Source organism: Pan troglodytes, chromosome 1 (genome assembly GCF_028858775.2).
Source record: "Pan troglodytes isolate AG18354 chromosome 1, NHGRI_mPanTro3-v2.0_pri, whole genome shotgun sequence".
In the NCBI taxonomy this organism is placed as follows: Eukaryota; Metazoa; Chordata; class Mammalia; order Primates; family Hominidae; genus Pan; species Pan troglodytes.
Genome location: NC_072398.2, coordinates 187,563,548 through 187,578,004, shown reverse-complemented (window position 1 = coordinate 187,578,004; position 14,457 = coordinate 187,563,548). Strand labels below are relative to the sequence as shown.

Here is a 14,457-nt window from a genome sequence, read left to right as displayed (position 1 = left end):
GGTTCCTGCTGGGTGCCGAGGTAGCCAGGTCAGGGGTCAAGAGTGGAACACCCTCACTGGCCCGGGCCGGCGCGGGAGGGCTGTGTGATGGCCTCGGAGCGCCCGGAGCCGGAGGTGAGGGGCGGGCGGGCGCAGCACTGGGCCCCGAGATCCGAGGGGGAGGGTCCGGCGGGCAGGCGTGGCGTTGGCCTCCTCTAGGTCTGGGGGTGGCCGGGCTGCGTAGCCTTGGCAGGGACCAGCCCAGCCCGGAAGGCCCGACTATGGCACCCCTGCGGACTATGTATGGGACGCGGTCCGCAGTTTCCTCGGGGAGCTAAAGGAGTAACTGTTCGCTTTGTTTTGTTTACTGACATGTCATCCGCGTCGTCGACTCTAAGACTTATAGTGGTGTTAACAAAACTTGTATTTTGACTTTCTGTTGCAGTTTCAATGGGCAACACGGCAGTAGATTTACTTTGCCGGTTTTTGCATTTCTTTAGGCATTGGAATGCCATAAACAGCATGAATTTATTTAGTTCTAGGGCTCATGCTTTTAGAAAAGCAGCTTTAATTTCATGAAAAAAACATTTGAGTCGGACTGAGACCTCGTTCCAATATTGGCGCTGTCATGTAGCTAATCTGTGCAACCTCAGGCGCGTCTTCCCGGATCCTGTTTCCTTCTTTATAAAATATCTGTCTTATAGTGTGTTGTGAGAATCCCATGTAATAAACCAGAAAGGTGATATGATATATTCGTTAAATGCTAAGGAACATGCAAGGAACCTTATATATGTTGTGTCATTCAGACTTGTGCAAGGAAGGTGGCATTCTCACAGAGGAGAAAACTGAAAAATGAGAAAGATTTAGTACCTTACTCAAATGCCACTCATCCAGGAACTAGCAGTTTGGAGTTAGAAGATCTGAGCTTAAAATCTCAGATTCGGATAAAACACCACCACCAGGAAAGGTGCCAACAAATCAGTAGGTGGGAAGGGTGAGAGATGTGTATAATGATACAAATAGTATTCATTACTGCAAACATACTGCATGCTCAGTACCATTCTAAGCTCTTTACCAATATCAGTTAATCCTCAGCCCTATGAAGTGGACACTGTTATCATCTCCTTTTTTTAGTTTAGGAACTGAGGCACAGAGATATTAAGAGTAACAAAGTAAGCCGGGCGCAGTGGCTTACACCTGTAATCCCAACACTGGGAGGCCGAGGTGGGCAGATCACCTGAGGTGAGGAGTTCGAGACCAGCCTGACCAACATGGAGAAAGCCCGTCTGTACTGAAAATACAAAATTAGCCAAGCATGGTGGCGCAGGCCTGTAATCTCAGCTACTCGGGAGGCTGAGGCAGGAGAATCGCTTGAACCCGGGAGGTGGAGGTTGCGATGAGCTGAGATCATGCCATTGCACTTCAGCCTGGGCAACAAGAGTGAAACTCCGTCTCAAAAAAAAAAAAAGTAACAAAGTTACACAGCTATTAAGTATTAGAGTCAGGACTCCAAAACAGATGGCCAGGCTCCAGTCCTTGTGTTCTTAACCATATTGTTCATGGTATAAATAATAAAGTAGCCACAGAATGGTAAATCTCCAGTTCACTGGGATTTGGTGTGGTAAGACCCAACATTGAATATGGTGGTAGGAAACTATGCCTTATTTAAAATAGTCATGTTCACAGAGGTGGTAGAATAGCTCATGCATCAGAAATATCAATCAAGATCAATCAGAAATATTAACACAAGAAAAACTATGAAACAGTTTAGAGGATGTTTCATTATAGATTAAAGTGAAAGGAGGTGGAGGGATGTTGTGGGGAAATGCAACATACCTTTTAGGCAGATAGTCTAGGACAACACCGTCCTGTAGAAATCTAAAGCAAGCCACATGTGTAATATTAAATTTTCTGATAGCCACATAAAAAAATGAAACAAATGAAATGAAATGTAATTATATATTTAACCCAAAACTCCCAAAATTTTCAAAATGTAATAAAATACAAAACATCGTGAGATATTTAACATTTTTTTTGGTACCAAGTCTTTAAAATCTAGTGTTGTATTTTACACTGATAGCACATCCCATCTTGGTCTAGCAACATTGTAAGTGCTCAGTAGCCCCATATAGTAGTCTTTACCATATAGAGCAGTACAGATCTAAAGTAATTTCAAGTGAAGACACACAATCCTGGGAGTCTCAGCCAAAAGGTAAGCTTTTTTTTTTTTTGAGACGAAGTCTCGCTCTGTCGCCCAGGCTGGAGTGCAGTGGTGCGATCTTGGCTCACTGCAACCTCCGCCTCCCGGGTTCACGCCATTCTCCTGCCTCAGCCTCCCAAGTAGCTGGGACTACAGGCGCCCGCTACCATGCCCTGCTAACTTTTTGTGTTTTTAGTAAAGACGGGGTTTCACCGTGTTAGCCAGATAGTCTCGATCTCCTGTCCTTGTGATCCGCCCGCCTCGGCTTCCCAAAGTGCTGGGATTACAGGCGTGAGCCACCACGCCCAGCCTAAGTTAAGCATTTTTTAACTCCCTGATTTGCATTTCTGAAAATTTTATCAGAAGGTAAAGAGATTGAAGAGTTCTGCCCCTGGGTGTAATAAAGTTATTGACTTTTAGAGGCTGTTAGGATCCCAAGAGAGAAAGATTGGGTATAGTCAGATTTAGGAAATCATTCATTCATCACACACTTGAAATATTTTACGAGTGCTGGTAGGAGTCAGAATTGTGCTAAGTATCAGGGTGGATACAGAGCCGTGTAAGACAGACATGCTCCCTATCTTTATGGAGTAAACAAGGATTGAATTAGGATAATAAGTGCTGTAAAGGAGTGAATTAGGGTGTTTAACAGTGGTTCTCAACCTACCTTGTTAAGAAATGGGGAGGCAAGGGGTTGTGAATAGGAAGACTCAGAAGAATGACATTTAAGCTGAAGCCTGAAGAATAGGTAGAAGTTTTCTAAAAGAAGAGGCAGAGAGCATTGCAAGCAAAGGGAATAGTGAAGATCTTCAGGTGAGAAGGAGCCCAGTGGAGCCTTCAGAGAACTAAGAGGAAGCAACTCCTAGTGTGGATGCAGTATGACAATGAGAATAGCTAGCACTTACTGAATGCTTACTGAGTATCATCTGATACTCAAAAATTATCTGAAAATAAGCACTTTTATTATCCGTGTTTCACAGATGAGCTAACTGAGGCATAGAGAGTGTAAGTCTCTGCCAAAGCCATATAGTTAATAATCAGCAGAACAAGCATTTGATCCTAGGTGCTCTAACACTGGAATACATGCTTTTAACTGCGTGGGGATTGGTGAGAGATAAGGCTGGAGAAGATGCAGCTTGAGGCCATGCTAGAGGCTCAGGACTTTGATGTATAGTGGTAAGAAGATTTTAGCCAGTTCAAGAGGGGAAATAATCCACATTATTTTGTGGGAATGTGTTAACAAAAGACAGCACAAGGGTTAGAAAAGGCTGAACAAATCACACCTTAATCACAAAGGGACAGGCACAAAAAGACAAAGCAACAAATTAATGAGATGGACCATGCTTCATTCATCCTGGTATACATGGTATGCAGCACAGTGCCTGGTAATGTTTTATTCATCTTGGTATAAATGGTATGTAGACCTCAATAAATATTCCAAAGAATGATAGCCTTCCTCTCCTGTTTAATTGCAACGACATCCCTATGAAGATATTCTTATCCACATGCTATCAATAAAGAAACTGAGGCTTGGAAAAATTAAGTAACTTGTCCAAGGTCACCTATATAGCAAATGATAAAATCAGATTTGAATCCAGGTCCCTGACCCCGAAACTCTACTTTGTCTTCCTTGCCAGACTACTCTGAGAGTAATGAACTTCAGACTCAAGGAGGATTCATATGAGGACTTGAAGCTCCATGTGAGTGTGGATGCTCTGAGAACTAATTCAGGGATTCTCAAATGTTAATGTGGAAGAATCACTTGGAGACCTTGTTAGAATGTAGATTCTGGAGCCCATCAACTCTTTTTTTTTTTTTTTTTTTTTGAGATGGAGTCTTGCTCTGTCGCCCAGGCTGGAGCGCAGTGGCGTGATCTTGGCTCACTGCAACCTCCGCCTCTCAGGTTCAAGCAATTCTTGTGCCTCAGCCTCCTGAGTAGCTGGGACTACAGGTGTGAGCCACAGCACCCAGTCTGGAGCCCATCAACTCTTAATTCAGTTGGTCTGGGGTGGTGCCTGGGACTCAACGCTGTATTTTCATAAGCACTTCAGGTGATTTTTCATGCAGCTGGTCCTTGGATCCCACTTTGAAAAACACCATTCTAGCTGCTTAAATTATTAAGTCTTCTAGTTATGATAAATTACATCTTGAAAGTGAAGAGAACTTAGAAATGATGTTTTGAAAATATAGTTGTTGGGCTGGGCGCGGTGGCTCATGCCTGTAATCCCAACGCTTTGGGAGGCTGAGGCGGGTGGATCACCTGATGTCGGGAGTTTGAGACCAGCCTGACCAGCATGGAGAAACCTCGTCTCTACCAAAAATACAAAATTAGCCGGGCGTGGTGGCGCATGCCTGTAATCCCAGCTACTCGGAAGGCTGAGGCAGGAGAATCGCTTAAATCCAGGAGGTGGAGGTTGCGGTGAGCCGAGATGGTGCCATTGCACTGTAGCCTGGGCAACAAGAGCGAAACTCCATCTCAAAAAAAAAAAAAAAGAAAAGAAAAAGAAAATATAGTTGTTGACTTTGAAGGATCATATGTAAAGGGGGATGTTGCAAGAAGACTAGGCAAATGTTCAGCAAATGTTCCTGATTTCAGGAAGGTGGATTCTGTAAGAACTGATTGATGAGCTAGACTTCATTGTGCCTTTGGAGAGTCAGTCCATCATTCAAAATAACCTTCAAGGAAAGGTGGGAAAAAATGGAAGCTGTACAGTAGTAAAATTTAGTGGCCTACTAACTGGTAATTGGAAGAAAGCTTTCTAATAGTCTGTGCTGTCTGTCTCGTTTACCCCCATTCTCTCCTCACTTAACAAACCTTGCTCAACCTTCAGCATCACTTTCTCTTAAGGTATTAGCCTGAACAGGTTACTTTGTTACTTGCTTGCTTTTTTGGGAGGAGGGGGAGGTCAGGGAGTGGGGCAGGGTCTTGCTCTGTCATCCAGGCTGGAGTGCAGTGGTATGATCATGGCTCACTGAAGCCTCAACCTCCCTGGGCTCAGGCGACCCTCCCACCTTAGTCTCCTGAGTAGCTGGGACTACAGCCACATGACACTACACCCAGCTAATTTTCATAATTTTTTGTAGAGACAGGGTTTTGCCATGTTGCCCAGGCTAGTCTCAAACTCCTGAGGCTCAAGTAATCCGCCCACTTTGGTCTTCCAAAGTGCTGGAATTGCAGGCATGGGCCACTGCACGTGGCTGTTACTTGTTTTTGTAGAACCACATTCTTATCCTTCGGAGCACTTACTCAGTGTGTAATTATACAATAGTCACAGTGATTATTTGATCAATGTTTTTGTCCTTCACTATAGAATATGTTTTATGAGAGCAGGGAATGCATGTGTTTGCTTTTCATTGTATCATTAGGACCCAGCCCAGTGCCTAGCATGTACCAGGCTTTTCATAAATTTGTTGAGTGAATGCATGCATGCTTACGTTGCCTTTGTTCTTTTTGGAGTTCGATGAGGACATGATGGCACCCTGAACAAATTAGCATGGAAATCAAACTGGAGAGATTTAGTAGAAGAAGAAACAACACTCTTAAGCTTCACCATAAAATAATAGGCTGAATTTATCCAAGTGACAGGACTAATTGAATGATCATATGTGTCCAAAAAAGCCAGGTGCATGAGGATAAAATGGGAGATGTGTTTGGACAGCAGCACAAGTGAGAAAGTCATGGAGGTTTCCTGAGCAAGTATAACCTAGGAGAATCTGAATCTGTGACCTCATTTGAGTATTATGTTCCATTCTGGTCCCCACATTTTAAGTTGTAAAGTAGACCAGCCAGAATTCATTCATGGGCACATAATCTAAGATATAAAATAGTGAGGAAACTTGAAACCATGCCATTTGAGACACACTTAAAGAACCCAAAGATGTTTGTTTTAGAAAAGTAAAGACTCAGGGCTGTCATCACATGTTTAATAGACTCTCGTTTGGCAGAGGGTCAGATTCTCCCTGTGTGGACTTAGAAGGTAAAACAAAAAGTGGGTTAGATATTTTCAAGACAACAGATTTTAAGAGTAGGTCAAGATATTATCAAAAAGACAGATTCTGGCTCTATGTGAGGACATTCCCAACTCTGCCAACTAAACAGGTATGGGCAAAAAAAAACAAAAAACAAAGAAACAACACTGAAGTGAATGGCTGTGCAGGACTTCTGACTCAAAGAAGAGAGGTAAACAGCAACACTTTGTTATTACTAATCTGTGCATTTATACACGTTACTTTTTACAAGGTGCTTTCACACATCATTGGGCTAGCTGGTATTTTTACACAGGAGGAAGCTCACCCAGAGTCTTAGCTGTCAAATCACAACACTTTCTTTCCGTAACACTGTTCTTTCTAAAACAAAGCTAATGGAACATAAAGCAAATCTGTTAGAACCCCCATTTGCACTCCCCCAGGGTTCCAGGAACAATAAAGAAGAAGATACTAGTGAAAACGTGGTAAAAACGATGTTTGTGGAAGCAAAGGAAAAACTCCAAAAATAGAATAGCTTACCTTGTCCATAAATGATTGAAAGATGAAGTGAATAAAGGACAGGAACTCTTCGTCAACAAAAACCATGTTGATAGAAGAGTGAAAAATTAGAAATTATTGGTAACAAATTAAGAATAGCTGGAAACAGAATAAATACAGCTTGTGAGATTAGTTTTCCTTGTTCATACATGTATTCAACAGTTATTATTAGAACACTTAGTATGTCTTGGCACTGTGCTAGGCTCTAGGGTTACAGCAAGAAACAATGTATAGGCCAGGTGTGGTGGCTAACACCTGTAATCCCAGCACTTTGGGAGGCTGAGGCCGGTGGATCACCTGAGGTAGAAGTTCGAGACCAGGCTAACATGGCAAAACCCTGTCTCTACTGAAAATACAAAAATTAACTGGGTGTGGTGGCACGTGCTTATAGTCCCAGCTACTGAGGAGCCTGAGGCGAGAGAATCACTTGAACCAAGAGGCGGAGGTTGCAGTGAGCCAAGATGGCACTGCTGCACTCCAGCCTGGGTGACAGAGCGAGACTCCATTTCAAAAAAAGAAAAGAAAAGAAACAATATGTAGACATGGCCTCCACCTCGCTGGATCTTCAGACTTATACAGGAAACAAACATTAAAGTATACAAATTCTTTTTTTTTGAGATGGAGAGATGGATGGAGTCTTGCTCTGTTGCCCAGGCTGGAGTGCAGTGGTGCAATCTTGGCTCACTGCAGCCTCCACCTCCTGGGTTCAAGCGATTCTCCTGCCTCGGTCCCCTAAGTAGCTGGGACTACAGATGTGCTCCACTATGCCCGGCTAATTTTTGTATGTTTTGGTAGAGGTGGGGTTTCGCCACATTGGCCAGGCTGGTCTCAAGCTCCTGGCCTCAGGTCATCCACCCACCCCGGCCTCCCAAAGTGCTGGGATTACAGGTGTGAGCCACTACGCCCGGCCCCTACAAATTCTTAATTATAAACTCTGGCAGGTGTCATGAAGAAAAAATACAGAGTGCTGTGTGAATGCCCAACATAGGACCCTAACTTAGTGCAGACAGTCATGGAAAGGTTCATTTATTAAACCTAGATTTGCCGTGATTTTAGTCCTAGAAGATGAGGTGACCACGTGCCCAACTCTGTCCTTAGAGTGCTGACCCACAAACATGTGCTCTTCCCCTTTTAACCCTGGCCTTACGTGGGCCAAAACGCTTTTCCTTGGTTTTTCCTTGCATAGCTGAAACAGGCTGGCATTTGAAAACAAAAAGTATTTAGTACCAAAGAACAAAAGGAAAGTAGTATTGACACTAGTGTTAAGATGATCTCATCTTGAGAAAAGTTGTACTAATTATGATTAGTTTTAAATGTCCAGTTTGCCGTGCTTAGAACATATAGCGAGAGGGGAAGAGGTGGTGGTGGGGAGAAAAAACCATAGCGAATTCACTTATTTAGAGAAATGTTATTGAACATCCTATGTGCCAGGCACTGCACTGGGCTCTGGAGACAGAGTGATAAACAAATGACTGCTGAATTAGGATAGCCTTCCTATTCTGATAATGCTCTGAGCCCCAAACCATCCCTTAACAAAAAAATTCTTTTTTAAAACTCCAGTAAGTCTCTTGTACATGCTTTTTTAGATAAGAACTTTGGCAGTATCCAGCATAGTCAACACATAATATCCCACCCACACTAGCTAAGTCAAACCTGAAGGAGAGGTTGCCTGGTTTAGTATCCCACCCTAAAACCAAGGATCAGAGAAAGAAAGGGTGAGTAATTGCTGTGATTTCCTTCTTTGCCAATAAATAGACCCCTTTTCTGTTTTTAGGAGCATGGCAATAAGAGTGTACAATTTGATGGGACTTTTCGATGGGGTGTGGTAGTCAGGAATAACTATCTACTTTTTGTAGCTAACTTAGAAATCATTTTGCAGTAGGTTGGGTGCGGTGGCTCACGCCTGTAATCCCAGCACTTTGGGAGGTGGAGGCGGGCGGATCACAAGGTCAGGAGTTCGAGACCAGCCTGGCCAATATGGTGAACCACCATCTCTATTAAAAATACAAAAAATAGCCAGGCATGGTGGCATGCCCCTGTAGTCCCAGCTACTCAGGAGGCTGAGATGGGAGAATCGCTTGAACTGAGGAGGCGGAAGTTGCAGTGAGCCGAGATCGCGCCACTACACTCCAGCCTAGGTGACAGAGCGAGACTCCGTCTCAAAAAAAAAAAAAAGAAAAAAATCATTTTGCAGCATATTGGTTTCCAATGCTACTTTAATCATCCTTGACACCTTCCTTTTTGTTACTTTCCTCCTATGTCCTGACTTATAATTAATCACCAATTCTTTTCTGTCCTATCCTAAAGATCCCTTGAAATGCAACTAAGTTCACTGTTTAGTTCAGCTGACTTTTTGTTTTCCATAATAAGACTTTCACCGTGAAAGATAGTGGTGGTTTTGCATCCTGGCATTATCTCATCAAGACCCAGTCTCACACAGTTCACAGAATGGCTACTTTGAGTAGCTCTAGTCTAAGCCACTGTCATCTCCCCTAGTTGTTAGTCTGCGGTGGGGGGGTGCTTTCTAAATCACACAGTAGCCAGAGGGAATTTTTTTTTTTTTTTTTTGAGACGGAGTCTCGCTAGGCTGGAGTGCAGTGGCGTGATCTCGACTCACTGCAAGCTCCGCCTCCCGGGTTCACGCCATTCTCCTGCCTCAGCCTCCTGAGTAGCTGGGACTACAGGCACCCGCCACCACACCCAGCTAATTTTTTGTATTTTTAGTAGAGATGGGGTTTCGCTGTGTTAGCCAGGATGGTCTCGATCTCCTGACCTCGTGAACCTCCTGCCTTGGCCTCCCAAAGTGCTGGGATTACAGACGTGAGCCATGGTGCCCGGCCACCAGAGGGAATTTTTTTTAATGCAGATATAATGTTACTGTCTTGTGGAATTCCTTTAGTAGCTTAAACTCACTCAAAGGATGAATCCAAAATCCTAGCCAGGGCCTGTCTCAACACAGTGTTGGAAAGCAGTGTAACAGAGAGTAGTATCTCCCAAGGTGTAATTTCATTTTATTATTATTTTTATTTATTTTTTGAGACAGAATCTTGCTGTTTTGCCCAGGCTGGAGTGCAGTGGTGTGATCATAGCTCATTGCAGCCTCAACCTCCCAGACTTAAGCGATCCTCCCACCTCAATCTCCCAAGTAGCTAGGACTACAGGTGCTCACCACCATGCCGAGCTAATTTTTGTATTTTTTTTTTTAGAGATGGACTTTCACCATTTGCCCAGGCTGTTCTCAAACTCCTAGGCTTAAGTTATTTGCCCGCTTTGGCCTCCCAAAGTGCTGAGATTACAAGTCTGAGCCACAGTGCCTAGCCCCAAGATGTGATTTTAGATGTTACAGAGAGAATATAATATGCAAGCGCAACATATTGATATTTAAATTCTCTTTTTATCTTTCTGATTATGTCAAAACATCCTTTCTGCTCATTACCCCCATTGTGCTCCTTTTCATGACTTAAAATCTCTTCTGCTCATAAGCCCTCAGTTTTATCCATTTGTCACTCTCAGTAGATGGGCTTTTGCAGCTCACCAGGCCTTGGTTTGACTTCTGAGGCTACACTTAATACTTACGTTGAATCACTTAACTTTTTGGACCTCTGTTTTCTCCTGTTAAATGTTTTGTGGTGAATACTGAATGAGCTTACTTATGTAAAAAACTTGTATAGGCCAGGCGTGGTGGCTCACGCCTGTAATCCCAGCACCTCGGAAGGCCAAGGCGGGTGAATCACCCAAGGTCAGGAGTTCCAGACCAGCCTGGCCAACATGATGAAACCCAGTCTCTACTAAAAATACAAAAATTAGCCGGGCTTGGTGGCGGGTGCCTGTAATCCCAGCTACTTGGGAGGCTTAGGCAGGAGAATCACTTGAACCCAGGAGGCGGAGGTTGCAGTGAGCCAAGATCGTGCCACTGCACTCCAGCCTGGGCAACAAAAGCAAAACTCCGTCTCAAAAAAAAAAAACGAACCTAGTATAGTGTTGTAATAGTTAACTGTAATAAATAGTTAACTTTTTTTTTGGACAGGGTCACGCTCTGTTGCTCAGGCTGGAGTGCCATGGTGCCATCATGGCTCACTACAGTCTCGACCTCCTGGGCTCAGGTGATCTTCCCATCTCAGCTTCCAGAGTAGCTGGGACTACAGGCACGAGCCACTATGCCTGGCTAATTTTTGTGTTTTTAGTAGTAGAGTTGAGGTTTCATCGTGTTGCCCAGGCTGGTCTTGAACTCCTAGGTGCAAACGGCCTGCCCACCTCAATCTCCCAAAGTGTTGGGGTTATAGGCTTGAACCGTTAATGCCCAGCTGTTATTGTTAACTTTTACTCTTACCAGGCATTGTGCTGAGCACTTCATATGCATGATATTCCTTGATCCACAGAACAGCACTTTAGATTGGTATTAGAATTATCTCTATTTTACAAAGGAGGACATTGAAGCTTAAAGAGGTGATACAACCTTTCCACTGTCTCACAGCTAATAAGTGGATGAATTGGGATTCAAACCCAGACTTTCTGAACCTGAAATTCTTGAACTTGGCCTCTACAGAGTACTTTTTTTTTCTTACTTTTTATTTTATTGTATTTTTTTGGATGGAGTCTCACTCTGTCGCCCAGGATGGAGTGCAGTGGTGTGATCTCGGCTCACTGCAACCTCCGCCTCCTGGGTTCAAGCGATCTCCTGCCTCAGCCTCCCAAGTAGCTGGGATTACAGGCGCCTGCCACCACGCCTAGCTAATTTTTGTATTTTTAGTAGAGACGGGGTTTCACCATGTTGGCCAGGCTGGTCTCGAACTCCTGACCTCTGGTGATCCACCTGCCTCAGCCTCCTGAAGTGCTGGGATTACAGGCATGAGCCACTGCGCCCGGCCCTTTTTTTTTCTTTTACATAGTACTTTTGCATATATCTTAGATGCTCAATAAATGTGAGTTCCTCCTTCTTGCCTTCTGCTATCATCCTTATCACTTTCCAGTACCTCTTTCTGTATCTTTTTACCCCTTCCTTCTGTCTTGGAGCAGAAGAAAGACTACGACTTCACAGCCATTGTATCTGTTCTCCACACTTTTCTCTGACATCAGAAACTCTTCATTATTGCTTTTCCAGGGCTTTTTCAGTCTTCTCTCCATGCATATTTCCCCATTTTGGAAAAAATAATTCTTCACTTTCTTTCAACATCATGTTTCTCAACAGGTAGTTATTAACTTCTGTTCATTTCTCCTCTACTACCTGCTCTTCAGTTCTTGCCACCTGGTGTTCTTTCCCTCATTAATCAGGGACACAGGAGGAGAAATTTGCCATTTGTGTAGGACAGACAAGAGAAAGGGAGTAATGAATGTGACAGATAAGCATTAATCACAAGAGACATTGGGGAGTTCAGACCAATTGACCTTTATTTCCTCAGTGAACTGTGGGCAAGTTTATCTGCTGGGAGGGGATTGAGAGATTGGAAAACCTCCTGTGGGGAACAGGAAAGGCTGCTGGCCAGGAGAATTCAGAGGACTGGTAAAGGCCTGCTAGAGTGGGCACTGCTGGCAAGGTGACAAGTTTCTTTCTGTCCAAGTGCAGCTGCCATAGTATATGTGTGGATAAGGGAAAATGTCAGATTCATCCCCAGATAAGATTTGACAGGACATGTGTAGTGGAAGGACAAGGACATGGGCAAGGGAATCGATGCTTGTTAGAGCATTGTTGAAGTGGCCACCTATGAGGCAATGGAGGCAAGAACTAGAGGGCTGACAACTGATAAGTGCGGGGGTGGGGACTGTGACCCACAGAGGTTTGATTTTGAGGTATTTGGAAGGCTTGCTATTCCTTCGGTGAAAATTTCTTCAGTGCCTGCTGTTGTCAAGACTTGTTAGGAGTAACTGTCTGGCATTCATGTAATGTATTAGGGACTTGTCCTGGTATTTGCTCTGTTTGTAGCAATTTGCCAAGCACAGGGGCACAAAAATAGAATCAGACACAGCCCCTGCCCTCAAAAGCTTATAGTTTATAGGTGAAACTCACATAAACTTTGTGGAAACAATATGGAAAGGTCACTTCATCTATATGGAGGTCTGTATCGGGCAAACAGGAACAGAGAGTTGAGAATTGACTCCCTGGGAACACCTTGCATGGAGGTTGGGGTAAACTTTTCACTTCTGCTGTTTTCCCTCTCATAGATGGTGAGTTCCTTGGGCAAATTATTTGCACAGTGATCTGTGTGTTCCAGGTACTCGGTGCCATTTTTTAAAGATGTATTAATGTCTCTTTGTTCCCAGGTGGAAGAAGCTGGGCAGGTGTTCCTGTTAATGAAAAAGGATTATCGAATCTCCCGAAATGTTCGCCTGGCTTGGTTCCTCAGTCATCTGCACCAAACTGTGCAGGCCACACCCCAGGAGATGCTGGTGAGGCCTAGACACACGAAAGGTGTGAGGGGCCAGCCCAGAAGGATCTGTTTTTTAGGAGAGTGCTAGAAACAGACAGGGTGGGAGACTAACTCTTAAGTCTGGTTAGGGCAAGGGACTGCCTACAAGATGATGGAAATTTTAAAAAATAATTTTTCCAGAGAGTGAGAGGAAGAGTATACGGTTAGATTGAGGGAGGTAGAGCCAATGATGTGTCATTTGGGATATAGAAGGCAGGTCCTGGGAAGAAAGGGATACTTCCCTGATCCTTTCCTTTTCTTTCCATCCTAATTTTCAGCTTCAGTCTGAACAGGAATTGGAAGTCCTCAGTGTCCTGCCCCCTGGGTGGCAGCCAGATGAACCAGTGGTCCCAAGGCCATTCCTCCTGGTACCTTCCACCCGGGTCACCTTCTTGGCTTGGCAGTATCGGTTTGTCATTGAGCTGGACCTTAGCCCATCTACTGGCATTGTGGTAAAGGATTGAAGGGAGACTGTGGGAAGAAAGGATGGGGTGGGGTGTGAGGAGAGGGAGAGGCCTGTGGGGAAGTGAAAAATGGTCCCAGCCTACCATTTTGGAGAGAAGACAGGCTTATAAAGGAATGATGGGTGTTTAAAAACAGCACTGGGCCAGCTGTGGTGACTCATGCCTACAATCCCAGTGCTTTGGGAAGCCAAGGCGGGCTGATTGCTCGAGCTCAGGAGTTCGAGACTAGCCTGGGCCACATGGCAAAACTCCCTCTCTATAAAAAATACAAAAATTAGCCAGGCATGCTGGCATGCACCTGTCCTAGCTACTCGGGAGGCTGAGGTGGGAGGATTGCTTGAGCCCAGGAGGTCGAGGCTACAGTGAGCCGGGATCAGGCCACTGCACTCTAGCGTGGGCAACAAAGCAAGACCCTGGTTTTGTTGTTTTTGTTTCCAAAAAACACCCCAGAAACTGTTCCATGTGTGGCACTATATTTGGGTGTGCGATCAGCCATAAGTTAAGTGTCCTACTGACCCATGGAAGCTGCATGTTTCTGCCCTCTGGTTAGGGCTGCCTTTGGACCCCCTTGAGTGCTCTTTCTCTGCCCTCAGGATGATTCCACAGGGGAGATCTTGTTTGATGAAGTTTTCCATGCCCTGTCCCGCTGCCTAGGCGGGCTGCTTCGGCCCTTCCGAGTGCCTGGATCTTGCATCGACTTCCAGCCTGAGATCTATGTAACTATCCAGGCCTACTCCTCCATCATTGGACTGCAGTCCCACCAGGTATTGCATCATCTCTCCAAGTTTGTACTCTCAGACCAAATTTCTATTAGTCCTCTGACCAAGTCCTTATCCTGTCTCTGCTGTTTGTCCCCAAAGTCCCAAGCTCTGCTGGCTTCTTGAAC

General features: G+C 44.5%; 1 protein-coding gene across 6 annotated transcripts in view; it reads left to right on the top strand.

Annotated features, from left to right (window-relative positions):
- Nucleotides 1-7: 7 nt before the first annotated feature.
- The window catches only part of SZT2 (SZT2 subunit of KICSTOR complex), a 61,278-nt gene continuing 46,828 nt past the window's right edge, over nt 8-14,457 (top strand). For 2 of the 6 annotated variants that reach the window (XM_054666101.1, XM_054666096.1), the window contains exons 1-5: nt 35-114; nt 3,817-3,879; nt 12,962-13,087; nt 13,386-13,559; nt 14,165-14,335. In XM_054666101.1, the coding sequence (XP_054522076.1) occupies nt 88-114; nt 3,817-3,879; nt 12,962-13,087; nt 13,386-13,559; nt 14,165-14,335 (561 nt within the window). In that variant the 5' untranslated portion in view covers nt 35-87. Of the gene's footprint in view, nt 115-3,816; nt 3,880-12,961; nt 13,088-13,385; nt 13,560-14,164; nt 14,336-14,457 lie in introns of all 6 variants that reach the window. The other 4 variants (XM_054666110.2, XM_054666108.2, XM_054666115.1 and 1 more) reach the window with 3 other exon arrangements.